This window comes from Schistocerca nitens, chromosome 6 (assembly GCF_023898315.1).
Source record: "Schistocerca nitens isolate TAMUIC-IGC-003100 chromosome 6, iqSchNite1.1, whole genome shotgun sequence".
Taxonomy (NCBI): Eukaryota; Metazoa; Arthropoda; class Insecta; order Orthoptera; family Acrididae; genus Schistocerca; species Schistocerca nitens.
This window is the reverse complement of record NC_064619.1, coordinates 127302375-127317795: the sequence shown is the minus strand read 5'-3', so window position 1 is coordinate 127317795 and position 15421 is coordinate 127302375. Positions and strand designations below refer to the sequence as shown.

Sequence of the window (15421 nt, the reverse complement as noted above, 5' to 3'; positions counted from 1 at the left end):
TAACCTTTTCTCTGTGGGTAAAGCTAAATGATGCTGCCTAGAAGGGCATACCAACAACACCCGATGATACGCAGCGACGTATTACGGCAGCCTACACGGTGATCTCCGCTGAAATGGTAGCACGTGTACAGCAGTCGTTCAACGCCAGATTGGAAGCGCGTACTGCAGCTGCTGGTCATTTTGAACACAACCTCTGATGGTCAATTGTCTCGTTACTTGTCAAGGCACATAACTAGTGTATGAGTCTGTGTTGTTCTTTAGTATGTGCTACCACAGATATTATGTGCCAGTGTGGGAACTTTCCAAAATACGATATCTTGCAAAGCACTCCCACTAGAATCCTGCAGCAAATAACAATGACATCCAAATTTACCCCACTTTTAGTTTGTTACTGTCAATAGGTATTATACCATCCAAGAGTGTAAAAATGGTTCAAATGGCTCTGAGCACTATGGGACTCAACTGCTGAGGTTATTAGTCCCCTAGAACTTAGAACTAGTTAAACCTAACTAACCTAAGGACATCACAAACATCCATGCCCGAGGCAGGATTCGAACCTGCGACCGTAGCGGTCTTGCGGTTCCAGACTGCAGCGCCTTTAACCGCACGGCCACTTCGGCCGGCTCCAAGAGTGTATGTTTGCACAAAAATACACTTTCTAAGTATTATTAGAATCTGTTGACTGGCTAACAACACGCGTCCCTGACTACCAATTCGTTCCTTGAAAACCGCACATCAATAGCACTTTCCATTTCCGCAATATGTGTGGTGCAAGTTTTAGGCGATTCACTCTGTATATACTCTATGGTTCATCTACGGCCTTTCCCCAGCATAGAATCTATCTTGATTAATGAGGGCGAAAATATACGGTAACAAAAGGAAAAACGTTCCAGTAAACATAGGTCCGTAAAAGAGCCGTTTGCGTAATAACTGCGAATCGGTGGTTATGAGTTACCTCTGTCTTCAGTATGAAATACCAACGTTTTATTACCGACGTTTGTAAAAAGGGACATGTTTGGAAATGAACTGATAGACTTACGTTCTTTTATTTTTATATTTTTCGAAACACTTAAGAGCGTTTTTCAATGCCGTCACCAGTTTCGACTAGACAATGATCGACTATTGCTGCAAGCGGTTTTCCGTTGGCTTGTCAACAATACTGAAGGCAACGGTAGATACAGGTCGAAGTTCTTCATACAAAACTCAACAGCTTTAACGGCCTTCTCGTTGGAAAAAAATAAAGATCTTCCGCTTTGAAAAGAAACTCCATCCTTGGGCACAAGAGCAAATGTCCGATCGTCTGTGGTCATCTTCAGAGTAGCCCCACTTAACCATGTTTACTTTGCATTTTATGACTCCTGTTCTTAATTTATTCACTGCTCCCCACGTGCTACATTGTAGTTGATGCTCTTGTGCAATTTGCTCTTTGCGCTGCAGATTCGTATTTTGCAAAGAATTTAATCATGAAGATACCCGATGGGTCTCAGGCCGGCCTTATAGTGGTACTGTACTCTCTCCCTTGACTTAAGACAAGTTGGAACTGTTTGTTGTTGTATATTAACTGCCGTGGGTCAGTCTGCTCTTTTTTCCTATCTGTTTCACTGACTACGCTTCGTCTGATTGTCGGTGGCGTTATGGCCGCAAGTGGGTAAACTTTGTACACGAAGGAGGCCTCAGACATCTAGTGACAATCCTTTCATTATTACTAACGAACATAATTGCAACTAATTATTTTTTTACCTTCTTCAAGACATTTACTGACAAGAACGAAACGGGTAAGGCAATAGTTAGCGGCCACATTAAAGGATGTGACTCCAGGAAGTCACAGAAAGTGTAAAGCAGGGTGGTGGGCGGAAATTTGCACCTACTCGTGCGATCATGACTCCAGTATAGCAACAACACTTCTGCAAGTAACTTAGTGTTTTAATTACACATTGATGCCTTCTAAAATTATGAGACAATCCTTGTGGAAGATTCCAGAATTAAAACAGTGTCCTATGTATTTGTCAGATGCTCGCTGCTTTCCTCAAAGAGTACCGTAACAACGTCCGCCGTTTGTTTTACAGTACCGTGAACCGTCGCCGACGGAACCAGTGATCAGCGAGGCAGAGAAGGTGCAGCAGTTCTACAACCTATTGACGACGTCCGTCGACGTGATACGCGCCTTCGCAGATAAAATCCCCGGCTTCACGGACCTGTGCCGCGAGGACCAGGAACTGCTCTTCCAGTCCGCTTCCTTAGAGCTCTTCGTTCTACGGCTAGCACACAGGTAAACATTAGCAAATGTTCTGTGGGACTACCGCTTCGTGGCATTCCTTCGTTCCTAACCCGCTGTAAAAGCAAAATCACTGATTTCGTGCGCGGCCGGCCGCGGTAGCCGAGCGGTTCTTGGCGCGACTGCTACGGTCGTAGGTTTGAATCCTGCCTCGGGCATGGATGTGTGTGATGTCCTTAGGTTAGTTAGGTTTAAGTAGTTCGAAGTTGTAGGGGTCTGATGACCTCAGATGTTAAGTCCCATAGTGCTCAGAGCCAATTAAACTATTTGAATTTAGTGCGTTTTGGCATACCTGCCGCTAGCCGTGTTACGGTCTAACAAGCATCGGATTTTCTCATATCATCTGTGCAAATATTGGTCGACAATATATTCCAATATTAGTTACTTTTGTCCGTATTGTTCATTCGTAGAACTACACCATTGGAGACCAGCCTTTTCCATCGCTTCCAAATAAACAATTGCGTGTGAAAAATTAAGGTGGTTTCTACTTTCTCCGGTGAATATTTACTTAAAATACATGTGCTAAGTTTCAGTTTTCCTATGGTTTCTATTTGTCCCTGTGGTAATATAGTTATACAGTGTGCTTGAATTGAACAAGCGCTAAAATATATGGCGACTTGAAGAAAATAAATACAGACAGCCGTAATTTTGGCAATTATTTTATTGTATGTTCATTGCAGAAACAGTCAAAGATCTTTGTGGCTGCATGGCACTTCACTTCTTTTTTTTGCCAATCAGACTGCGTAATAGTTGTTGAGGATCGAAAGACAATCCTAACAATTTGTACGGCAGAAGAAAAGAACACACAGTGAAATATGCAATAGCAATGGGGTCTAAATGCGTTAGATTTATTGCCGAATATATCAAACCGCGATCTTCACAAACCTGAGCACCAAGTTCAAATAGATGTGCTAATTTTCTGCATTAAAACTAATATGACTTGACAACATCATGCTGTTGTTGAAGAGTCTTCAGTCCAAAGATGGTTTAACGCAGCTCTCCACTTAAGTCTATCCAACACGCATACTTTAGCACTTTTTTTGGGCATGCTGTGAGCCGCATTCAAAAGCCACCGAGCACGCGGGCTACTGCTGTTCAGTAGTAGTGTGGGGGGATGGCACAAGCTTACCCACCGTCCTTCTACAGTATTGTATTGATACGTCAGCTGTAGAACTGGTACGTTATTCTTCAATCAACTCTAAGCCAGCAAATACAATAAAAATACTCTCAACAATGGGATTAATAACATTCTTATTGCATCAGTAAGAGATACTCAAAGATTTTTTAAGGTTCAGCTATTCACAAAACTGATATCAATCATTTTATAATCAATACTGTCGAACGCCACGTGCAGGAAAACTCATTATTTACAATGCAAAACATGATACTCATTCGGATGTTCGTCCAGTTATTTTACTCGCGTTCGGGAGATCAACGGCTCAAATCTCCTTACGGCCATAAGGATGTGGGTTTTCTGCAACTTTCCTGAATAGCTTAAGGCAAATGCCGGGATGGTGCCTTTCAAAACAGGCACTGGAGATTTCCCCGACGTTCCCCAATCTGAGTGTCTCTAATGGCCTCATTGTCGATGGTACATTAATCTCTCTTCCTTTTTCCAATTATTTTATGTACATACCTTGAGTATTTTATGACACACGCTATGTTGCAATATTCCCTCGCTTGTTCAAACTTAATGCGCGAGTAAATGAATCCGTGAGACCGAATTAATAATTTCCGCAACACGGAAGACTTCCACCAGTCTTCATATACAGCTGCAATAAAATACAAACTTCTTAGTGTCCTAACTACAGAAATAAGACAAGTAATCACAAAACATAAATTTTTAAGAGTGCGGTTCATTCGATGCATCAAAAACTTATTTTATTTTACCATATCTGTTCTGCGGTTTCCACAGTGAAGCCTGTTCACAAAGCAGTTACACCGAAGTACGCTTTGCGAATATGGTTTTAATATAATAAATTTGTATCACTTACATCAATTTTTATATCAGGAAAAACTGACATACCTCTCGCAGTCTTGTATATTCTCTGGACTATGTTTTAAAAACTCCGCCGTGTATTGTAAGATATCACAAGTGATGAGATGCCTCTTAAAACTATTGAATGCGACTGTTGTGTGGAAATTATCGAATGATACTAATTAATTCGTATGTTTTGTAGAACACGGCCAGATGACACGAAGCTGACTTTTTGCAATGGAGTTGTGCTTGACAAGCAACAATGCCAGCGAAGTTTCGGCGACTGGCTGCATGCAATTATGGAGTTCTGTCAGTCCTTACATGCTATGGATATTGACATCTCTGCTTTTGCTTGCCTTTGTGCACTCACTTTGGTCACAGGTGAGTTGATGTGCTATTAATTGTTATTATTATTATTATTATTATTATTATTATTATTATCATCATCACCGCGTACGTCATTCGACTCCACAGAGCTCGTGCTGGCAAATAAGCACAGATATCCTTAAAAATTTGTACTTTGAATTGATTAACTTTGAGTGAAAAAGGATTTAGTATTTTCGAATTCTCGTTCTGAAACTTAACAGTCAAGTCTGGCACGAAATGGTAGATGGTTTTTTGTTTAAACTTGCCACGTCTCGATCATTACAACTGACTTAACACAGTTTTTTCATTTACCACTTCTCAAAAAATCATGATTCCAATCGTAAAATTCACACGCTTCCATTTCTAATAGTAGGGCTACGCTTCACATTTATCATTTTGTTTTACCTCTCATGGGTAGTACTGTAAAAACCGATTTATTTGGGAACATGCCACAGGTTGACAAGCAGCGTGTCTCAGCCAGAAACGTATGTTCATTTTCGCCCTTTGCACACACACAGTAGAGACACAACATCGAGCTTGTAAGACTGGTGCTCAGAAAGAATAAGTTTGGCGTATGGCATAACAATAATCTAAGGACTGGTTGCACTGTATATAGAGAACTTTCATTCCGAATCCTTCCATTGTCTTTGTCAGCAGATCATAATACACATGTATCTGCATTTCCTCATATTATCATATTTTTTTAAAGTTTTGAAGAGTACCCAATGTCAGAGGATAGGAACAGCACAAAAAACACCAAGCTTGAGTCCTTTCATTAAGTTCATAGGCTATCTGAAGTAGATGAGCCACTTTCCCACATTGCATCTCTTATGAGCATATGTCAAGTTTCATTTTACTCAGTTGTTTTCATCGACACTGCAGATATCTGTCATCGTGTACTACTAGAATATGAAAGAAACTATTAGATTAAATAGTTGTACATGCGATTTCAGTCTTTCTCGGCGTATTCCACTGATGAATTCTCGGGTTATCAGCAGAGAGGTGGCGTCACCTTGTTGCAATGCTTCAATAAGTTTCGTACCCGTCATCTTCTGGTCAGAAGATGATGGGTACAAAACTCATTGAAACATTGCAAACAAGACAACACCACCACTCGGCTGATAACCCGACAAGAATTCATCAGCAAAATAGTTGTACCTACTGCATCGGTATATATCCATTAGTGTCAGTGCTGGCTTGCTCCGGCTGTCAGTGAAGAAAACTATCCTACTCTATGTACAGTGATAATACTGACAAATGAGTATTTCGTTATTTGCCAATGACATCTACCTGCTTGAAAGTGTTACTGTTGATGTATAGATTTGTGATATTTCATATTGCCTAAAAATAACTGGCAGTGTGGTGATTACACTTTTAAGTAACCTCTGCTGGCCACTGCTGCAAAATATACACTACTAATAACAAATTATGACTCGCTGATCTACTGAAACTGATAATTATGGTAAATGTTTCTAGGGTACTTTGTATATGCTCACTAAGAGAAAAACAGGTAATTCCTGAGTCCAAGTACAGAGATGTATTGCAGAAGGAGTAGCCAGACTAGTCACTGATGATGCAGTTATCAATAGTGAAGTATTGTCTGAAAAAAGCTTCACAAATATGGTCATATTTTAATAAGATTTATTTTAAAGCAATGCAAAGACTAGCAACTCGCTTTGACTGTTCAGATAGAAATACATGGGTATAATGTTTCATAGAGATATGAAATGGAACGTTCTCAGTCACAGATAAACCAGGTGGCAGAATATTGATACAGGGCCCATATCAAATAGAACTAATGGAGGATATCGAACAGATACAAAGAAAGGCAGCGAAAATGTTCACGGGATTTATTGATCCGTGGGAGAGTGTCACGAAAATGCTGAAAGAGCTGGATTGGCAGACACATGAAGATAGACAATATCCCATGAAGGCCAACTTTGAAAGTTTCTAAAACAAACTTCAAGTCATGAATCTAGGAATATCCAACAGTCCCCTATGTATCACTCCCATAGGTATTTCGAATACAATATTAGTCTAATTATAGCACACATTGAGGTGTTTAAGCAGTCCTTCTTCCCAAACTCTGTTTGTGAATGGAACTGGAAAACTGGTAAAAGGAGATATATTTTTTGCCGCATACTCCAAGATTGGAAGAAGATGTAGGTTTCCAATTTCCTGCCTGATGTCCACTGCTAACCTGTTTTAGACTTTTGTCCCAGAATATCAAACTCCATTTTGAATCCTTAGGAGATGCGTAGACTGTACGGAAATTATCAACAACCAGAAGAATATTATCTGTATTTGGTTTGTGGAGCTGCATAAATTCATTGCTTTTCATGACAATATAAAAGAAGAAAGAATTCTATAGTGTTTCAAAAACAATTTAAAATGTAAGTGTTGAGTAATAAGGATACTAAAAGGCTATGAAGAGAAATGACTGAACTGACACAAAAAAGTGGATTTTGACCGAAAATCGCAGTTAGGGTTATATTTTTGGATGTCACACAGGCTTTTTTATGCTATAAACCATAATCTGTCACTTTCAGAATAAGAATGAGTAAGTATGAAAATATCCGCAGCTCGTGGTCTTGCAGTAGCATTCTTGCAGTCCGAGCACGGGGTCCCGGGTTTGATTCCCAGCGGGATGAGGGATTTTCACCTGCCCTGACATAATAATAATGTCGTGTGACTAGGGCCTCCCATCGGGTAGACTGTTCGTCTGGTGCAAGTCTTTCGATTTGACGCCACTTCGGCGACTTGAAAAGTCGGAAAAGTCATCTGTATGGGTGCAGTGCAATGGAGGTACGGAAACTTGTTGTGGCCCAGTGTTTTTCTGTTGGACGACAAGAGTGGTACACAGTATTGCGCGTCGATGGGGATGAAATGATGATGATTAGGACAACACAACACCCAGTCCCTGAGCAGAGAAAATCTCTGTCCCAGCCGGGAATTGAACCCTGGCCCTCAGGATTGACATTCTGTCACGCTGACCATTCAGCTACCGGGGTCGGACTGCCCCGACATGACTGGGTGTTGTTGTGTCATCATCATCATGATCATCATCATTATTATGATTCATCCCCATTACAGTTGGAGGAAGGCAACGGCAAACCACCTCTATTAGGATCTTGCCTAGTACAGCGGTGTGGGTCTCCTGCATCGTTCCCCTATGCTCTGTCAAGAAGCATGGGACTTAATTCCATTTCCAAGTATGAAAATGAACATTGTTAACTATAGATCAGACAACAAATAGTGGAAGTCACTTTTAGGGAAGGAATGCACACCTGTACCACTAAACAAAATGGTATTCAATAAGGTTGAATTTATGATCTGTTCTTGCAACTTTTTACAAATGACTCTGAATCCTCCACATCATTCCAAAAATGCTTTCAAATTGCAGATGACACCAACATAGTGATCAGGAGAAATTGTTGAGGACTTCGATAATGAGAATGTGAATCATATACTGCATAAAGGTTCTCCAACAGTCTCGCCATAAACACAGAAAATGCAATCACTGTGTATCTAAATATGTTGGAAGTGAACACATTCTTTAAGTCCTGTCATAACATTATCTGGTAAAGATCCGAAGTTGCAATATCACTAAATTTCACATCACCTGTAAAATGGGATAAGTTACAAGCTTCCTCAATCAATTTGTGTCAAAATACCTACCAGGACCGCAACACAGCAGTTACGTTAGGGGAAGCACAGGTCTCATATACACAAATAGAATCACTGTTAAGTTGTCATGTTATTAATTGAGGAATCTAGCCTGCCTGGGGGTATAATAGTCAAGAAATGAATTAAAGGATGATTCAAATGTGTACAAGACATTGTTTCCCAATAACATGTGTTTGTATACTTAGGGTTACATCTTTCACAAAGAATTTTACTTATATGCAAAACCAGCCAATGTTTACATACATAGGCCTACATATAATACGAGGAAAACAGCGAGCTGCATAGTGAGTATACACAAGCAACCACAGGCAGTCATGCCATTACTAACAGGAAAAATTGTACAACTAATTACTGCACCAAATCAAGGTAATAAAGAATATCATGTAATTTAAAGAAGCTCTTGTGATGCGGCATCCACATATAAAAAAAAAGAAAGCTGGTCTAAGTATTCATACAATATTTGCAATGAATATGAAATGACAAACTTTTGTCTATCATTGATGGTTACCTGCCTCTTGTTTTCTTTTAGGTTCACGAAGACAGTTACATGATCGTATTTGTATACATCTGTTTAGAAATCTGTGAGTCACGTTGGAGCAATAACTGATAGAAGATTTTAAAATGTTGTACGTTACTTTATGAGTTCTTTCGGAACATTTTTTGTGAAAGGTACAATTAGGTATGACATAAGTCAGCAAAGAACAATTGCCTTGTTGGTAAAGTTCAGCAGCAGGAGGAAGAGTAGAGACTTCTGTTGGATATCAGGTGGAACATTGCTCCAGTGCTCTGAACAGGAGAAATGTCCTGCTACCAATCCCATCTCGGTCCCTAACCTCCAAACTCAAGTCATTGGAATACATGCACAAGGGACACCACAGGCCGTGATATTAAACACATTGCATGCCAGGTCAAATTGCACTGGTGAGGGCTGTTTGTTCATTTATATATGTGCATGGACTTCAGCAGAGTAGTTTATCTAAATTACCAAATCATTTGAGGCAAGTGAATGAAAGCTGAAAATCTTTATATACTGCAAAATTTATGTAAGTACAGGTATTTTAGTAAGACTGATTGCTCTATTTTGCTGTAGGACAAACAGCTATGGGAAGAAGCACATCTACTCTAACTGCAGAAATTTTTTTCTAGTTTGTTTTCCCATATGTATTAATAGTCTTGTTGTAAAAAAAGATGAAATGTAAACATTTCGTTCTTTTTGTTTACAGAACGGCATGGTCTGAAAGAACCACATAAAGTAGAGCAACTGCAAATGAAGATTATAAGCTCACTCAGGGACCATGTCACATACAATGCTGAAGCTCAACGCAAGCCACATTACTTCTCCCGCTTGCTTGGGAAACTTCCTGAGCTTCGATCACTGAGTGTACAGGGGCTCCAGAGGATTTTCTATCTGAAGCTGGAAGATCTTGTTCCTGCTCCACCACTGATTGAAAATATGTTTGTGGCAAGCCTGCCATTTTGAACTGAATAGTGACATTTTATTGCATCTCAAATGTTGTCAGAACTCAGCACTGCTTCTAGCAACAAACCTATTGTGTTGTCTAAAGCAAGTGTATTATGTGAAAGAATTTGCTTGGAGATTCCATGCAAGAGAAATGCTGTACAATTTGAGCACCTGCCTTCATGTTGCTCATGAGTTCAGAGTGGCACATTCATGTTCTTTTCTTGTTCTGGATGTGAATATTTTGTGTGATACATAGATAACAAAGGAATCTCCAGTTACATTATAGATTCTGTGGCAATCCAGCTGGTCTGGTGCATATGGATTTCATTTTTGCCTCCAGCTAAGATTCTTACAAAGTGAAACAATCTGCAGCAACAATTATCTGTACATACACACATACAAACACACACGTGTGTGTGTGTGTGTGTGTCTTATTGCATTCACATGTACATGTGTTTGCACTCACGCATAAAAGGATATAATCATGTATGCATAGGTCATGTGTTAATACAAGAACATGTTTGCCAATTTGTGTTGACTGTGTGCGAGTGCACATGTATGAGCAACCTGTGTGTGTGTGTGTGTGTGTGTGTGTGTGTGTGTGTGTGTGTGTGTGTGTGTGTGTGTGTGCGTGCGTGCGTGCATACATGATCAGTGTACAGGAAATTATGAATAGATGCTGCTGATGAGACTGAAAGAAGAGTAGATTAGCATGAACAGGAGCTGATATATGATATGAGAGGGAAAGAAATGACGGTTTTGGTTCTGTCAGAAGAATCAAAGTATCTGTGTTTGTAAATATATGTGTGCAGATTTTTAGCATTTTGTGTAATGGAAGATGTTTATGCCTTCTGCCACACATCATAAGATATGTGTGCATCTTTCTTACAGTGTTTGAAGAATTGTGATTAAGAGAACATTGTTCTGCCTCATATACATGATGCCATGTGCAGCTACTGCGCTAACTTTGTGGACAGTAAAAAACTCTTTTGTTAGTGGACTGTGATGAAAACTGTTTCATTCATCTTGTGAATGTGACGTCCTGAGTACCTTTGATGAGACAGTACTGCATTGTGATATGATCTGAAATGATATGATGTTAAACCTTTTAGTATGTCAACAACACAAATTTTAACATTCTAAATATATTTAAACGAGTAAGAGTATAATATTTGTGCACATACTATCGACGAGTTGGACTTCACGCACAATGTAAATGTTTTGTGAAAATGCAATATTTTTGTTTGTGATTGAATTTACATTTATTGAAAATGGAAGTTACCTAGTTATGCCAGAAATTACTATTACTACCACTACCACCATTATTATTATTACCATTATTATTATTACTGTTATTATTAGTATCACCATTATTTTTGTATTAATGTTATTATCATTATTATTATTGTCATCATCATCCTCATCTCAGACTGAAGTCACATGACGAGTTGTTTCCCGTTGACTATTACATTTCAGAAATGCTCGAAAGGGACAGAAAATAATATCATTTTCAACATAATGTTTTCTTTCAAAGTTTAATGAACTGCCCAGTGAGTGTGGAATAGACAATATCTTCAACCATACCCTAAGATTAATAGTGCATTTCATTTTCACGTTTTTTCATCAAACAGCCCATGAAAGAGGGGCATAAAATAACATTCATGGCATTGCATTACTGAATATGAATGTTAATGTCTTACTTTCATATTTTTGTGTACAATACTGATCCCAGATGATCCATATTACCTTCAATTATAAAGTTTAATCTCTTTCAAACACTTTTTTATGATGTTTCTTGAATGTTACATATCATTAATATTACTTCACATTATCATAAATTCACTGGATGCTATAAGTGTATTTAAGACATATTACTGTAATTGTTATCTGTCATTCATAACAAGATGTTTAATAACATGTATATTCTGTGGACTTACTAATAGATGTCTTAAATTATTTTACATGGCCATATAGGATAAATACACACTCTATTCTCATATATGATATATTTTGAGGTACAAAGCATTAAATGAATGTATTTTCAGAAACAAATCACGGTATCAGAGCAGACAGTCTGTTATTTCATGACAGCACCACTATGTAATCAGAATTGCCCGTTGCAATCCTAGTGCATTTATATCAGAATTATTGTTTACATGTTGGATTCATAAGAAAGGAAGTTTCAGTAAGTCCATTGTTTTTTCGTTGGCTGAAACAATTATATGGCACTTGACTGATATCATTTAGTTCAAGAAATGCACTTTTTTCAAAATTTAAATTTTTTCTTTGGAATTTCAGTTTGTCATGAAACTGCAGACTAGTTGAGGTGGAACTATAACAAGTGTGATTATGCTGTGCCGTAGTGTTGTTGAGTGCTACGCTCGTGAGAGTGAGAGTTTCAAAGTATTAACAGATTTTCCATATTTTCATCACACAATATATACCGAAAACTGTTAAAATGAAAGTGAAGCTTCAGAGGTTATTGGATCTTTTGTACTGCCTTGGAGAAATACTGCCTTTCAAGAGTTCACTGTTATATCTAGACGTAGTGTATGGTACAGTAACTATATGCTTCTGCAGAAGATTTGATGTCTTTTGAAGCTGTTTTCTTTTTATCACTTTTGTAGAGGATCCTTTCTTCTGTTATAGTTCTTGCCAAAACAATGAAGTACTTGGTTTTAAAGTAGGCATTTTCCCAGACCTGTAATATTTAAATCACATTGCATTTCTGTATGATCTAACCTTAATTATAAGGGCTGATACAATTATTTATAGTAGCTGTAATAAATGTATATGTGAATGTGCTGTTAGTCAAAGAATATGATCCATAAAAGCAGAGAAACGTTTTGATAAGATGTCTTTCTCCATAGTGCTGCATCGAATGAGATAGTCAGTAAAACAAGTTACCATAATTTAAATTAACAGCAATACATTGTAATTATTATTATCATTATTATTATTTGCAGTGTTTATGTTATAAATATATCTCTGAATGAAATGGATGTTTTCTTTCCAAGTGCACTTTATTATACAAACTTCAATTACATTTTTGCTGTTATTTGATTGTATACAAAGCTTCCGTAAAGCAATACATTTCAGATGTGTAATGAGTGTTACTGATCTAAATATGACACATATCATTCACTTTAAGCATGTGTAAATATTATATTTTTGTGACTTCTTGAACCTTATATATAAATCTTGATGAGACAGAAACATTGTCATAATGTTTGTTTACAGAAATTTCATACTGCATTAAACAAATTGTTTTATATCTTGCATTTTCTACACATCTGGAGAGAAGCCCAAGCTTTATCAGCAGCAGTAAGGAACTACACACTACTCTTAGTCCCTGTTGCATAGTTAAATGGTAGCTGTGTGCTTTTGTGATATCTCTACACAGTGCATTGTGTGTCTGATGCAAGTGAATATGATACCAAAGATATATACATATGAATATGTAACAGATTATTTTTATTGATTCAATGTAACAGCGATTATCGCTGTTTATTTTTAGTTAAACATTGAAGCAAAAGTATTTTTAGTTAAAATATGTCTTATTTGTGGGTGCTGTGATGCCATTTGCTCCAAAGGAATCCACCAACATCCACTTGCCATAACAATGTGTTAATGACGTGATTTGAAAATCTCTTTTATCAAACAATTTTAATTCTAATACTTAATGTTAAAATATATGATATTACATGTGAGAGCCAACACTTTAATTAATGGAAAGTGTTCTTCCAGACACAGATTACTCCTTGAATGTTTTAATTATTGTTAAAAATAATAAAGAGCTTTATGCTACGTTAATCTGGAACCATTCTCCAGCAAAACTAACTTAGTACCCTTCCCAACAATTAAATGAGTAACCAATTTCTGACAGTACTTTTTGAAATGGTGGGTGAAACATTTAAAACTATTTTAGTGAACAGCACAACAGGAAACGTCAGTGTGAAAACTACAAAGAAGATTGACTGCCCCCATAGTTAGTACATGCAAGCAGTCATGTAATGTTGGGACAAAATTCACATACTACTTATCAGTTACTGTGAAGTTAGTACAACACAATGAAACATTTTATTCAACACACTACAAAATTTATATGAGCTCTTTGAGTGGGTAATATTACAGTGTACTTAAGTTTCTGCATATTAATGCTATGTTCAGCACTTTCGGTAATATATGTAGAACGGTTATTTGATAAATAAGCTTCCATGGGGAAGCCACTTGTACTGAAGAATTGTAGTATAATTCTGGTAATCATGAAGTTGCAACATATTCATAAAATTTGTACCATCAGTGTACAAAGTATCCACATGTACCTAAAAGATATCAACATTAAGCCACAATATTCAGAATATCTGCTCAGGTTGTAATCATTTATTTATACATAACAAGTTAAAAGTTGAGTGACTTTTCAAGCCTCAGACCTGGCTCCCTACTTTCCGATGAAAGTACAATGTCTGAGCACAGTTATGGCTTGGCTTGTCACAATTTTTTTGCCATTCCCTGTCAACTACATAAATGTAATGAGAGAAAAATAGCTATCCAAATGCACATAGTCAGAAAACTCAAGTTGTAAATTACCTCCCATCACACACTTTGCAGGTGTGAAGACAACTAAATACTGAGTAACATCCAAACTGATTTTTCACTCTGCAGAGGAGTGTGCACTGCTATGAAACTTCTTGGAAGATTAAAACTGTGTGCAGGTAAGTGCTGTACCAAATGAGATAGTAAAGTACAACTCGTGAACCGTTCTCATGGCTGGATTTGTGCCAGTAGCTCATCTCCTAATTTCCGAACTTCACAGAAGTTCTTCAGCATAACTTTCAGGACTAACACTCCTGGAAGGAAGGACCTCCAGTTTGAGTCCCATTCTGGTACAAAGTTTAAATCTACCAGGAAGTTTCATTGTGTGGCACGTTGGAGTTTGAGACAGGATGGTCTAGAACCTCCCATTCAAAGGTCCAGATGACTCCTATGTTTGATATATTCAGTAATGCGACACCTGTTGAGAGAAATGCAGACAAACCTCTGCGGATTACCTCCCATAACTGGGTCAGTCTGTCCCAATAATATACGGTCCATTTTCACTTGTTGTGAAGAAATAGAGCAGAAGCATTTCTTTGTTGCTATATTCCTTTGGGGAGAAAATTCGTTTCCAAATCACATACATAAGATTTGTCTTTGTAATGATTTACAAGTAAAGCAGACCACTAGCCGAATAGCAGAAGAGTTGTTTCATAAACAGGCAGACAAAAAACAATGAAGACTGGGGTAGCTTTTGGAAGAAACCCTTTCATGAACAACAGCAGAAATACACACACACCTGTAAACCTACATTGTGCCAGCTGGACACTTCATGCTGAAATTGCAGTTTGGTTGGTGGAATGGGATGGTTGTGTCAGGTGGAGTGGGCAGAGACTGGAAAGAGGAGGAGGGTTTGGGGATGGATAGCTATGTTTATTAGGATTTGTCGGTGGTGATACATGGTCAGGCTACATTTAAATGCATGTAATGATGCATTTCAGTAACATTGCTCATTTCTCGTGAAACTGCATCAAGTGCTTGATATCTAATCAAAGCTTGAGCCTCTGATGTTTTGTGAGTTGCCATGGTAAGCAGCATGAACATGACTTCCAGCAGC

At 38.0% G+C, this 15421-nt stretch overlaps 1 protein-coding gene across 1 annotated transcript in view; it reads left to right on the top strand.

Annotated features, from left to right (window-relative positions):
* LOC126263017 (probable nuclear hormone receptor HR38) overlaps window positions 1-13526 on the top strand; it is an 82665-nt gene extending 69139 nt beyond the window's left edge. Inside the window, exons 7-9 of the mRNA XM_049959983.1 lie at window positions 2067-2269; window positions 4456-4634; window positions 9530-13526. Of these exons, the coding sequence (XP_049815940.1) occupies window positions 2067-2269; window positions 4456-4634; window positions 9530-9786 (639 nt within the window). The 3' untranslated portion in view covers window positions 9787-13526. The remainder of the gene's footprint in view (window positions 1-2066; window positions 2270-4455; window positions 4635-9529) is intronic.
* Window positions 13527-15421: the final 1895 nt, after the last annotated feature.